At 41.8% G+C, this 14,684-nt stretch overlaps 1 protein-coding gene across 2 annotated transcripts in view; it reads right to left on the minus strand.

The window, feature by feature from the left end:
* The window catches only part of GOLPH3 (golgi phosphoprotein 3), a 50,105-nt gene extending 35,751 nt beyond the window's left edge, over positions 1–14,354 (minus strand). The window contains exon 1 of one of the 2 annotated variants that reach the window (XM_040494790.1): positions 13,854–14,354. In XM_040494790.1, coding sequence (XP_040350724.1) covers positions 13,854–14,078 — 225 coding nt within the window. In that variant the 5' untranslated portion in view covers positions 14,079–14,354. The remainder of the gene's footprint in view (positions 1–13,853) is intronic. The other variant, XM_040494781.1, reaches the window with a different exon arrangement.
* Positions 14,355–14,684: the final 330 nt, after the last annotated feature.

Raw genomic sequence — 14,684 nt, forward strand, 5'->3', positions numbered from 1 at the left:
ACATATACCCTGTCACAATATATCCTGTCTGGAATGTCAGTTTCCTGTCAAGTGACATGCCACATCTCATTCAATATTCTGCTCAAAACTTACCTCCCTAAAGTGTTTCCTGCCCTTTCCAACGTCCTTCTTTGGGCACACTCCTCAACCACACATCTTCTCTGCCTTCCTCACAGCACTCAGCACTCCTACCTGCTCTACCAGTGACGACAGAATCACTTTTCCCTTCCTCACTGAAATCTGGACAACACCCCACAGGAGGAACTCCTCCCTTCAAAGGAATTCTCTAACCAGCTACTAAGATGATAACACATTTTCCCCTATAGGAATAGGAAAAGACTGCCATTGTTCCACACACCAGGCAAGACCATCAGCCAAAATGTGATCCAAGAAATCTGAAGGTGAGAGAAGAATCACTTCACACACCAAGCAATGAAAGAAATCACAAAGAAACACAAACCCTAGACCTTCAAGTCAATACCAATTCTACTGAAGATAAATAGTTTCTAATAACCAAGTTTACAATCAGCACACATCTACAAAGGTATGGGGAAAATAAAGCCATGATGACAAAGCTTAAATGGTCATGTGCAGTTACAGAAGAGATGGACAAATGGAGGAGAAGAAGATCTAAGAGCTGAGGGAGCACAAGCATCAAAGAGGCAAAGAGACTATACTGGAGTGGGAGAAGGGGTTAACCTTAAGCAGAAATCCCTTCCCTGTAACAGAAAGGAAGGAGTTTAGATAAAGGCAGATAGAGGAAGACAGGTAAAGGAAGCCTCTATAGACCCAGAGCAAGGAAGAAGTAAAACAAGAAACTTGAAGGGAGTGATGAAGATTTTAAACAGTCACTGAGGAAAACCAATCCAAGAGAGAACAGGTGAGGAGGTGAACTAAGGCAGTGGCCTTAAAAATGGTCAGAAGACAAATTCAAAGAATTCTGAGAATGCAGACTGAGTTCCCTACTGGGCATGCATTGTGAAAGAGAGAAGACTGGGAAGTCTGACCTAAGCAACTGTGTGGCTGCAGGGGAATGGACTCTGACATGGAGTGCAGGAACAATCTTAGGGGAGAGATACAACTCCAAATCACCCTTTCCAATCCAGACACCTCTCCTGAACATCAAACCCAAATTTGCAATCTCCTACTGAAGCATTAAGGGATAAATAACTGGTTACTGGCTCTCCTTCTGAATCTCCTAAACACACTCACAACCTGGAACAAATCAGCAGACAGCTTCAACAAAGACAACGAAGTCAACAGACTTTAGTGTGAGACTTCTGAGCTCTTTTCAAGGGCTCTAACCTTTTAGGCAGATAGGATAGTTTTTACTATCTAATTTCATTTTCAAAAACTTACAGCTTGAACAAAGTTGGGGGATTCACACTTCCCTGATTTCAAAACGTATTACAAAGCTACAGTAATCAAAACAATGTGGTACTGGCATAAAAACATACAGACCAATGAAACAAAAGCCCAGAAATAAATACTTGCATGTATATGGTCACACGATTTTTGACAAGTGTGCCAAGATCATTCAATGAAGAACAATCTTGACAGCAAAGAGTGCTGACAAAACTGAATATCCATATGCAAAAAGAATGAAGTTGGACCCCTACATTATACCATACATTAAAAACTAACTCAAAACGATCAAAGACCAAAACATAAAAAAACTATAAAACTCATAGGGAAAAAACATAGCAGAAAATCCTAAAAACATTAAATTTTGAAATAACTTCTTGAATATGACACCAAAAGCATAGGCAACAGCAACAAAAAGATAAAGCAGACAATCAAAAGTAAAAACTTTTGTGGATCAAAGAACACTGTCAACATAGTAAAAAGGCAACCCACAGGATAGTAGAAAATATGTGCAAATCATAGATTTAATAAGGGATTAATATCCTGAAAATATAGACAACTTCTAACACTCAACAACAAAACCTTATTGGGAAAAAAAAAAAAAAACAGGGCAAGTATTTAAATAGGTATTTCTCCAAAGAAAATACACAAATGTCTAATCAGCACAAAAAAAGATGTTCAACATCACTAATCATTAGAGAAGTGCAAATCAAAACCACAATGAGATACCACTAAACACCTGTTACAGTGGCTATCATCCAAACAAACAAACAAACAAGTGTTGGCCAGGACACAGAAACTGCAATCCTTGTGCACTGCTGGGAATGTAAAATGGTCCGGCCACTGTGGAAGACAATATGGTAGCTCCTCCAAACATTTAACATAGAATTACCATGTTTTCTAGCAATTTCATTCCAAGTATGTATCCAAAATAATAAAAGCAGGGACTCAAACAGATATTTGCATAACAATGTTCAAAGCAAACGTATTCACAATGGCTAAAAAGTAGAAACCAAAATGTTCAACAGATGAGTGGATAACAAAACGCAGTATACACATATAACATAATATTATTCAGCCTTGAAAAGGAATGAAATTTAGGATACATGCTATGACATGAATGAACCTTGAAAATATGCTAAGAAAAACAGACATAACAGGGCAAATGCATGATTCCACTTGTATAAGGTACCGAGGATAGTTAAATTCATAGATATAGAAAGCAGAATATAGATCTTCCTCAACCTACAACGGAGGTACATCCCAATACACCCCACTGTAAATCTGAGAATATAATTTAAGGTGAAAATGCAGTTAATACACCTAATTCACTGAACATCACAGCTTAGCCCAGCCTACCTTAAACATGCTCAGAACACTTACATTAGCCTATAATTAAGCAAAATCATCTTAACACAAATCCCACTTTATAATAAAGTACTCAGTATCTCATGTAATTTACTGAAAACTGTACTGAAAAACAGAATGGTTGTGGGTTCAGAACAGTTCTAACTGTTATCAGTTGTTCATCCCTGTGATCACATGACAGCTGGCGGCTGCTGCCCCCCTTAAGCCCTGCCCGGAGTAAGGGGAGAGTATCACAGGGCACATTGTTAGCCTAGGAAACAATCCAAAGTCAATTCAAAGTACAGTTTCTACTATCTATATATCCCTTTCACACCACCATAAAATCAAAAAATTGCACGTTAGACCACTGTAAGTTGGAGATCATCTGTAGTGGTTACCAGAGGCTAAGGGAAGGGAGAAAGGAAGAGTTAGTGTTTAATCGGTATACTTTGTTTGGAATGATGAAAAAGTTCTACAGATGGTTAGTGATGATGGCTACAACATTCACAACAATCTGAATGTCCTTAATGCCACTGATTTGTACGCTTTAAAATGGATGAAATCGGGGGCGCCTGGGTGGCGCAGTCGGTTAAGCGTCCGACTTCAGCCAGGTCACGATCTCGCGGTCCGTGAGTTTGAGCCCCGCGTCGGGCTCTGGGCTGATGGCTCAGAGCCTGGAGCCTGTTTCCGATTCTGTGTCTCCCTCTCTCTCTGACCCTCCCCCGTTCATGCTCTGTCTCTCTCTGTCCCAAAAATGAGTAAACGTTGAAAAAAAATTTAAAAAAAAATAAAAAATAAAAAATAAATAAAAAAATAAAATGGATGAAATCGTAAATTTTATGTTACGAATATTTTACCACAAGAAAAAAAAATTAAGAATAAAGAACCTACAGCTTTCCTTTTACTCTTTGAGGCCTACCTGTCACAATTAAGACTATGGAGACTATCTTAATGTTTCTAGTCCAGCAGTAGGTGGACTAGAGCCATCTTAATGTTTCTAGTCCAGCAGTCAGGACCCTGCCCAGATCATAAAAGATCCTCAATTATTTGAGAACGGGAGATGATGGATGGGCAGATTACTTTAAGTTCACATATATAGGCAATAATTTCTAAACACTGCAAATATTTTAAGAAAATTACAACGTATATTAAAACAATTTTCTAACTTAAAATTTTATAGATGCATGGGGCGGGACTGGATGAGATGCCATCTTAAAAGATTATTTGTGGGGCGCCTGGGTGGCGCAGTCGGTTAAGCGTCCGACTTCAGCCAGGTCACGATCTCGCGGTCCGTGAGTTCGAGCCCCGCGTCGGGCTCTGGGCTGATGGCTCAGAGCCTGGAGCCTGTTTCCGATTCTGTGTCTCCCTCTCTCTCTGCCCCTCCCCCGTTAATGCTCTGTCTCTCTCTGTCCCAAAAATAAATAAACGTTGAAAAAAAAAATTAAAAAAAAAAAAAGATTATTTGTGACAATCAAATGAAAGTTAACCCCAAAACCAATTTCCCGTCAGCTTCAACCGACTCTGTGGACAGAATCCCCTGGGAGATTCTGTTATAAGCCCCAGCTCCCCCTCCTCTCCTAGAATGGAATGCCGACTCCTCTGTAAGGAGAATGATGCCCAGCTCAACTCCCCTCTGCTCCTGACCCTCCTGGCCAGCCTCAACCTATTTGCTACTTCCTCTGAATGAAAAATGTATGGTATCCACTATCCAAGTGGCACTTAGGATAGTGCTAATTTACACCGTTATTTGAATTCTCCCACGTCCTGCCTCTCCACCACTAGACTATATAAACTTGTGAAGACTAGGACTTTCCTTGCTACTTTTATTCCTAGGCTCATTTATTTATTTATTTTTAAACGTTTATTTATTTTTGAGACAGAGAGAGACAGAGCATGAACGGGGGAGGGTCAGAGAGAGAGGGAGACACAGAATCTGAAACAGGCTCCGGGCTCCGAGCCGTCAGCACAGAGCCCGATGCGGAGCTCGAACTCACGGAACGCGAGATTGTAACCCGAGCCGAAGTCGGCTGCTTAACCGACTGAGCCACCCAGGCGCCCCCCTAGGCTCATTTAACAAAAAGACTTGCACAAAGTACAATTTCGTAATTTAGTGCAACTTTGGAAATTGGCGTTCCCACCTTTCCCCACTCTCAAACCCCACAGGGCTCTGGCTTGGCAGCCAAAGAAACTATCGTGAGGAAAAAGCGAACAGTACATTAAGACAGGAAGAAAATAGGAAAAAATTTTTCAATGAAGTAAGATAAAAAAAAAAGAAAGGATTGTGTGCCAATGCCTTCTCCAGAGGACCTAGCCCTAACACCCTAAGAGAAGATCCTGGCCTTGAACTCAGGTAGAAAGGACCCCCTGCCTCCTAAAGGGGGGAGGGTATCAAAAACAGGGGGTAGGACTATGGAAAGTGGGAAGAAATGGTGACCACCGGGGTTAGAAGAGGAATGTTCTACTAAGCCCAGTAGATAAAGTATAAGAGGGCCAAGAAACAAAAATTGTGAAAATATTAAATACTTATCAGTACCACTATAAACTGTAACTCACTTCTCGAGGCTAGGCCATTACTCATTTGTTCAGCACTTTGCAGTTTTCAAAGACCCTGCATATATGCCAGTTCACTGGAGCCCTACCCTACAATCTAGAGATTATGGGACAGCCCACAAATGTAGGCCCATTCTGCCCAGGGAAAAACTGACGTTCTAAGAATTCAAATCATTTATCCTAGTTTTTCTAACTACTCAAAGGCAAGGCTGGGAGTCTAGAGCATGGCACAGTCTTTCAGCTGCTGATCCAAGGCATCCCCAGTATGTCCATACTACACTTAACATGTACTACCATTGAAGTCTGCAATCTCTTATTGAAATCATTTGCACATGTCTTCTACACAGACTGGATGCTTCTTGAGGGTAAGAAATTTTTCTTTGAAACCCAACCACGAAGGAAAGAGATGGACATACAGAACATGTTCAATAACTGGATTGAACTAAACATATGGACACTAAACCAGATTCCATTTTAGATAATATAGATCCAAAAATTAAATGTAACAAGCTCAATTCAGTGCATGAATTGAAAGTTCAGTTTTTTTAAGTTCAATTCTATGTTATTTTGAGCTTATTTTGTTAACATAGCATAAAACTTTAATAGTAGTGTTTAAAAAAACAAAATTGAGGGGCGCCTGGGTGTCTCAGTCGGTTAAGCAGCCGACTTCAGCTCAGGTCATGATCTCGGAGTCCGTGAGTTCAAGTCCCGCGTCAGGCTCTGTGCTGACAGCTCAGAGCCTGGAGCCTGTTTCAGATTCTGTGTCTCCCTCTCTCTGACCCTCCCCCATTCATGCTCTGTCTCTCTGTCTCAAAAATAAATAAACGTTAAAAAAAAACAAAATTTTTTTTTAAAAATTGAAAATAAAACCAGAGTAAAAATAACCATCAGCAATTTATATGCAGTCCTTTAATTTCCAGCCCTTCCCAGACAATACTGGGAGAACACAAAACTTTACCTACACATCATCAACCAACAAGAATAACTTTGATCTTAAAATTTTACTCACAACCTCTGACAGTTTGGTATGTTAAAACTGTTCCTCCCACTACTGAACTAGAAGCCAAAATCTATTACAATAAAAATTCCAGGGGCGCCTGGGTGGCTCAGTCGGTTGGATGCCTGACTTCAGCTCAGGTCATGATCTTGGCAGTTTGCAAGTTCGAGCCCTGCACTGGGCTCTGTGCTGACAGTTTCGAAGCCTGGAGCCTGCTTCGGATTCTGTGTCTCCCTCTCTCTCTCTCTCTCTGCCCTCCCCTGCTCACGCTCTGTCTCTCTCTCAAAAATATATAAATGTTAAAAAAAAATTTTTTTTAATTCCAATCAGAGAAAAAGGTTTCTAAACCTCAGTAAAGGGCACAAATTTAGTATTTTCAATATTGACTCATTTCAGTGTTTCTCAACTTTTTTTCATTATTGCTCCCTAAAGAAGCTTTTTCAGACTTATTTTTCCCTAACTACCCTCGCCCCATTAAATTTAATAAAATGGGGGCGCCTGGGTGGCTCTGTCAGTTAAGCATCTGACTCTCGATTTCAGCTCAGGTCATGATCTCACAGCTCATGAGATCGAGCCCCAAGTCAGGCTCTGCACTGACAGCAAGGAGCCTGCTTGGGATTTTCGCTCTCTCTCTCTCCCCTCCCCCCTCTGCCCCTCTCCTGCTTTTGAGCCTCTCTCTCAAATACTAAAAAAAAAAAAAAAATCTAAGATGGATACACCACCTGTTTACAGGACAGATGTACATTTATGCTTAGACATAAAAAGAGTAAGGACTTTTCACCACCAACCCCAGAAACAATTTTCACTCCCTTAGAGAGGACATTACCCTCATCAAAAAAACATGATTTATTTAATAAATACTTAAGTGGTAGTATATGCCAGGCAAGATATTCACTATCAAAAAATTCTAGAGGGGAGCCTGGATGGCTCAGTCCATGAAGCATCTGACTCATTATGTCGGCTCAGGTCATGATCTCATGGTAGCTTCACCCAGGTGCCTGAAAGCAGACTATTTTCTATATGTTTCCATAATACCTAAAACCTCAATATTTGCTAGACTGCATTATAATACTGTACATGCTGCTGAAACAGGTAGCAATCTTTCAAGATTTGATTAGAGAAACCTAAAGCCACAGATATCAATTTCAAAATGAAACCAGATGGCCCACTTTGGCACTTGTCACTATGCTTATTAAATGGAAGAAACACAGGACAAGCACAATCTTTGTGTTGCTTTAAAAGGAGACTCACATGAAAACAGAATGACCTAAAGAAAGACTACAGCAACCTGGAATGATACCATTTACTCTGATTAACAGCAGAAAAATTATGCTAATAGAAAGTAGGGAAAGTTTGCTTGGACACAGAGGAGTGTTGGGCCAAAAATGTAACATGACATAACAGGAAAAGCATGATTTAGGTTTTTGAGACTTACACATAAGCTGACACTGTAACAGTTTACTTCTTTAAATATCAAATGTGTCAAACTTTGATCAAAATGATTTCAAAGTATAATTCTAAAACATAATCTCAAATGATCCACACAGGGACAGTCAGATGGTTAAAATAAGATATATCAAATTATTAGTATGGCTTGTAATATCAGTGAATATATTGGCCACACTGTGAAAGAACCCCAAAGCACTGAAAATGATTTCAGTATAAACTCTTGTTTAAAAGGTAAAAATGGTTCGATGAACTCCAAAAACTAATTTTTGAGATCCTATGTGTCTTTCACTGTGTATCTACTCTTAAATACACCTGAAAAAAATAAATGAAGATTCAATCTTTTGAAAATATGAAAAGAATATTATTAGTAAAGGAATCACAAAATTCCAAAGCTCAGAAGCCTTTAGTATACACTAAGTTACTAAAATCTTAGCACATGGCAGCCAAGCCCCCCTTAATAAGGACTTTCATGAAAGGATCTTTAAAATTACAAAATTGAAAGCACCTGGCTGGCTCAATGGGTAGAGCAGGTAACTCTTGATCTTGGGGATGTGAGTTCAAGCCCCACGCTGAGGGTAGAGTTTGCTTTTAAAAACAAACAAACAAACAAAAATAAACAGGGGTGTCTGAGTGGCCCAGTTGGTTAAGTGTCAGACTCCAGATTTCAGCTCAGGTCATGATCTCACAGTTCATGGGTTGAGCCCCATGTTGGGCCCTGTGCTGAGCATGAAGCCTGCTTGCAATTCTCTCTCTCCCTCTCAAAATAAATAAATAAACTTAAAAAAAAAAAAATACCACTAGGGGAAAAGTGTCTTAAAAAACCAGGAGAGAAAAGACAGTACCAATGGGTTAGGGAGAAAGAAGCTCAAAGAACCATGTCAGAAAACATTCTGATCCACACGCTGGCACTAACCTTGACAGGTCTCCAAAATACCACAGCCTGTTTCACTCTCAAGATCCAAAGCCCTGGAAGAAAATACCTGACTGGATAAGGCAGTGTGACTGCATCACAAAAGGGGAGGGTAAATGCTTCAACAGGGCCTCCAGGGGCTACACACAATGGGGGAACCCCAATAAAAGGATGGGGGGGGACAGATAGACAGGATTCAGCATGGTGGAGAGTAAAACAATAAACGTCCAAAACAGCCCAATCAGAACCATGGAAGAGAATTATTTCTCTCTCCATTTTAAAGGAGAATTTTGAGGCCCAAGGGCTTAAATAATATATGTAAAACAAAAGATATGTCTCAGAGAAGAACTACAATACCTCTTTCCACTTCTATTCCACAGACACACTCTAAATTACACCTGGCCATTTAAAATAGTTACATCCAACCTCAAAGCACTAAGATCTGCCACAAACAAAAATATTTAAAAGTATCTGACAAGGGGCACCTGGGTGGCTCAGTCAGTTAAGTGTCCGACTTCAGCTCAGGTCATGATCTCATGGTTTGTGAGTTCAAGCCCCACATCAGGCTCTGTGTGGACAGACAACTCAGAGCCTGGAGCAGCTTCAGATTATGTCTCCCTCTCTCTCTGCCCCTCCCCAGTTCACACTCTCTCTCTCAAAAATAAATAAACATTAAAAAAAAAATTTTTTTTTAAAAAGGTATCTGACAATAGAGGTTCCTGGGTGGCTCAGTCAGTTAAGCACCCAACTCTTGGGGCGCCTGGGTGGCGCAGTCGGTTAAGCGTCCGACTTCAGCCAGGTCACGATCTCGCGGTCCGTGAGTTCGAGCCCCGCGTCAGGCTCTGGGCTGATGGCTCGGAGCCTGGAGCCTGTTTCCGATTCTGTGTCTCCCTCTCTCTCTGCCCCTCCCCCGTTCATGCTCTGTCTCTCTCTGTCCCCAAAAAAATAAACGTTGAAAAAAAAAATTTAAAAAAAGCATCCAACTCTTGATTTTGGCTCAGGTCATGATTTCGTGGTTCCTGGGATCAAGTCCTAAGGGCTCTGTGCCGACAGCATGGAGCCTGCTTGGGATTCTCTCTCCCTCCCTCTGTCGTGCTCTCTCTCCCTCTCTCTCAAAATAAACTTAAAAAAGTATCTGACAACAAATCAAACAACAAAAACACTCATAAACACAGAACAAAATGGTGGTTGCCAGGGGGCAGATGATAGAGGGATGGGTGAAATAGGGGGAAGAGACTTAGAATTACAAGCTTCCAGTTATAAAATAAGTAAAGGGAATAGAAAATACAGGATACGAATTAGTCAAAAATATGGTAATAACTTTGTATGTTGACAGATGGTGACCATACTTACCAAAGTGAGTATTTTGAAATGTTCAGAATTATCAAATCACTGTTACACCTGAAACTAATACAACTATACTTGAATTAAAAATTTTTAATAAATATAAGTAAATAAATACAATGATGTCCTGAGAGAAGAAATAAAATGCAAAAAAATAAACGATACCAAGTATTTGAGGTAATTGAGACGTTCTGAAAACTGACTCTTGGAGGCATCAGTGGAAAAACCATATAGTCAGGGAAAGGAAAGTATCTGGCTCATTTACTGCCCTTCCCCCTCAAAGGAGAAGATTATAGAAAATCTTGCGAATTTGGAAGCTGAGTTCAAGTTTAAACCTATCTGCCATTCTTACTGCGGTCTCTGAAGATTTGTTTCAATAAATAAATCACTGATGCTCCATCCAGACTGAGCACCGCAATCCCCAGAGGGCCCAAGCAGCTTCATGGAAGAGCCACAAAGGAAAATCATTGGTAAAAAGTGTAAAACGCATACCTAAATTTTAAAAAAGGAAAAAAATCCCTCACAATGACTTTAGAGTCACTCCTGATAGGTAAACCAAGGCCAGACCATCTGCTTATTGGCAAGCTGAGCCTTCTGTTCAATAAAGGGAGGACTCCTAGGAGGAACACTAGATACAGGATGTAAGTCAATGTAACTGTTTAAATACTGTAAATTACAAATGTGTTAGAAGTTGAAAATTCAAAGAAAATGAACAAATGACAACCTCACACAATACAGATAAATGTCACAATGCAAAACAAAAGCTGCAAGTGGAAGTACAAAAATGGACAAAATTATTCTATGCTGAATTCCAAAGTCAAGCTAGTTGCTACCCTTAAGGACTAAGCAATTACTGGAAAGGCATCAAGTGGGGCTTCTGGAGAGTGGTCATGTTCTGTTTCTTGATCTGGGTGCTGGTTTAACAGCTATGTTCAGTTTGTGAAAATTTACCACACTTCAGCACACTTTCCTGTATACTTCTTATTGAACAAAAATATTTTTAAAAAGCCATAATGTCTGTTTTAAAAGCCTAAGGCTAATTTCACCATCTTACAATTTCTTCACATTTTTTCTCAATTATTTGGAATTCAAATACAATAGTTCACACACGTGCATATAGAACGTATCTATCGTTAAGGACCTTAAAATGTAGGTTTTCATATCTCACAAGTACCCAAACGTAACAAAGATGGATACTAAGCTAAAGCAGTAAATTTATTAAGCTATATATTATGCCTAAAGCTTGAAACTTGTTAATATCAAAATCTAGTATTAACAAGCATAAATGCCTAGGCTCTAGGTAAGAGTAATTCCTGCCCCCACTTTAAAGACTGATACAAGTTGAAGACATGAGGGGAAAATCTCCCAAACTTATGAATGGAGGAGGTGACAGGTCCATTATTAGTACTGTAAGACGTAAAAGAGAAGTTATATAGATTAATCCCTAAAACCTATATCTAAAGCAATGCCAAATCCCAAACCCTAACCTCTACTTCAACTCCCTGGGCTTGCCTGCAAAAGGGGAAAATAAAAAAATTTCTCTAGGTGATTGTTGAAATCAGCAAGAAATGCTCAGAATTAGCTGAGTCTGGACCTTAGCCATGACATGGCAAGGTACAGTGACTCCTGACATAAGCACAACATATGGTTTCAATTACCTGCCACCAAAGAAATTTAAATTGTCTACATTTTTTAAGTACCATTAAGCTTCAACAAATTCTTTAAATTATCTTCATGACAACCAAGCACCAAAAAAAAGCCAATCAATGTGCTTTAGCTTAAACTTTTTCAGTAACACATACTTTGGGGGGAAAAAGGTACTTTTTCACCATAAGCTCTCACTTGGGAGTGACTCAAATCCAAAAGCTAGTTTTGGTTTTAGTTGGGGTTTTGGTTTTTGGTTTTTTTAAGTTTTAGTTTTATGCACAGGACATAGCCATACAGAAAACTATCACAAACGACATAAACCAGAATGTTCACTCAGGAATATGGAGGACTTGTTTCCTTCTTTTTTTTTTTTTTTTTTTTTTTTGTATTTTCTAAAACGTTACTTTAGTTCTAAAGGAAAAAGACAAAGAAAAATGTTTACTACCAAAATTCTAAATTGTGCAGCCTAAAAAGGCAAGTTGAATACTTTCTAAAATCACATTTCTAGAACACTGTGCATCTACAGACCATCCCCAACTTAACAATTTTCAACCTCATGACTGCACAAAAATACTTCGAATTTTGATCTTTTCCTGGGCTAACAATATGCATACACATACGATTTGCTAGGCACAGCCACATGACAAGGGTAAACACCTGATGCACTTAAAACCATTGTTTTTCACTCCCAGTACAGCATCCAACAAATTACACGAGATATTCAACACATTATAAAAACGCTTTGTGACAGGTGAGTCTGCTCAACTATAGGCTAACGTAAGTGTCCTGAGCACGATGAAGGTAGGCTAGGCGACGATGTTTGGTAGATCAGGTGTATTAAATGCATTTTCAATATTCAATTTACGATGAGGTTATCAGAACATAACCCCATCATAAATTGAGGAAGACCTGTAGCTTGTTCTTCCAAAGAACAAAAAAGAATTTCACATCAGTTTGTTTCCATTATAACTCAGTAATTAATAAACATACTGAGTCCCTTTCACACCCAGGGGAACCTTTTTTCAAGTGATCCTTATTAAAACCTAAAAATGGGAAACCAAGATATAGCAAATACTCTAGACATCTCTATAGAAGTAAACTTTAATTCATTAAAAAACTAAATATTAGGAGGTCACAATCCATATAAAACTCTGGTATCCAAAATATAAAATATCTGGTAAGTTTCAGTGAACTAAGACCAAATTGTTTTATAAGGATTTTTTGCCCACCTTTGTGACTAGGGAACACTTTATTAAAAATCAAAACAAAACTTGGATATTTCTGTATCTGACTCTCAAAATGTGCTGTTTGTAGTTTCCACGCTGAGATCAAACAAGCTTCTGAAACCACCTCACCATACGTGATTTATAGAATATCCATTCATCTGGCTGACCGGCTGGTCTCTAAAAATGGTTTTTTTGTAGATAAGTGGATATGTGATGAAGCAAATCTAGGAAAATGTTAATGATAGAACCTAGGAGGGGAGTATACAGGAGGTGAAAATAATCTTTCAAAATCACAACACACAAATATATCCACAGCAACTTTAACCCACCTAAGGCCTTGAATCACAAACCTAACCTTCCAGCACACCACGAAAAAGCCCTTCCTTAAGATAGCAAGACTTTCTTGCAGACTAGTCAACTGATAAAATATAAAAATGATACTAAAAGTAATCTCTTACCCAAAGCAAGGTTACCTAGGAAGTCATTTTCCAGGAGGTGTCATGAGAATTTTGTTGGACTTTTAACTTTATTGGATGTAAAACAACTTTTGCCTCCATTACCATTTCACCGAAATTTTTCAAAATTCCAAACAGTACACCTTAAGTTTTGTTTTGTTTTTTAATCTCCCAAAAAGCAGATCCGTGGAGCCCTCCCAGGTCCTAAAACCTGCAAAACCCATGAGAGTTCGGGGCGCTGGTGGTTCCAGGTGTTTCACTCTAACGTGCAGTCTCCAGGTGGGGCTGTACCCTGGGGTCTACACGGGTTAGAAAGGCGGAAAAAGGGAGGAAGACATACAGACCGCCAAGGAGTCAAAACCAAAGGAGTGACCGTGTAAGGAGAAAGGGAAAATCCAAGCAATCTGTGCGGGGAAGATCTGGAAGCACCGGGCCAGCTGGGCGCTCAGCTCAGGAACTCGGAGGGCAGACGCGCGGAGCCGGAGGCCGGGCTCCCCCTGTGCCCGGGCCCCGCGCCGGCCGCCAGCCTCCGGCCGCCCCCGCCCTGCCCGCCGCGCCCGCACCTCTCGGTCCTTGAGACCCAGCAGGAGCACCTCCTCCATCAGGGTCAGCCGCGTTTCCTTGGAGTCGCCCTTGTCGTCGTCGTCCTGCTCGTCGCGGCGGCTCTGCGCGTCGTCCTCGCCGCTGCCGCCGCCGCCGCCCGCCACCCGCTCCTTGTCGGCGGCGTTGCGGGAGGCCTCCGTGCGCCGCTGCACCAGGCCGGAGCTGCGCTGGGTCAGCGAGGTCATGGCTCCTGCCGAGACGCCGTGCTGGGCCGAGAGGGACGCGGGACCTACCGGGTCTCCCTCCTCCTTCCCCCGCGGCCCCCGACCCGGGCTTCCGTGTTAAATCCCGGCGCTGGGGCGACGTCCGTCGACAGCTGTGCCGGGGGCAGTCATGGGGAAACGGGCCGGGGAGAAACGGGCGGACCGGGCGTCGGCGGACCTAGAGAGGGGCTCTTCCTTCCGGCGTCCGCAGGCCCCAAGGCAGCCCGAGATCCTAGGTGGAGGCGGAGGTGGTGGCGGCGGCGGCTGCGCCTTCCCAATATGGCGGCGCCGACTGACGTCACCGGAGGATGTGGCACAGCCGGCGCGGGGCGGGCCCGGAGGGCGCCGGAAGCGTCGGGCAGGGACCGGGCGGCGGGGGACGAGGGCGGGGATCCGCCCACGATGACCCCCTGCTGGGTCCTCAGTTCTCCGCTGGCTCTCGCACTCTGCTAGGCGTCCCTTGGCCGCCGGGCCCGCCATCCCCCTCCTCCGGAGACCCGTGACGTGTCCTCCCTCCGTCCGCCTCCCCCTTCGCCCCTGGGGAAACCGGGCCTGGCGCCAGAGACTGGCGAGGCCCCCGCCACGAAT

The sequence above is a fragment of the Herpailurus yagouaroundi genome, unplaced genomic scaffold (genome assembly GCF_014898765.1).
Source record: "Herpailurus yagouaroundi ecotype Mexico unplaced genomic scaffold, PumYag 29, whole genome shotgun sequence".
NCBI classification, from domain to species: domain Eukaryota; kingdom Metazoa; phylum Chordata; class Mammalia; order Carnivora; family Felidae; genus Herpailurus; species Herpailurus yagouaroundi.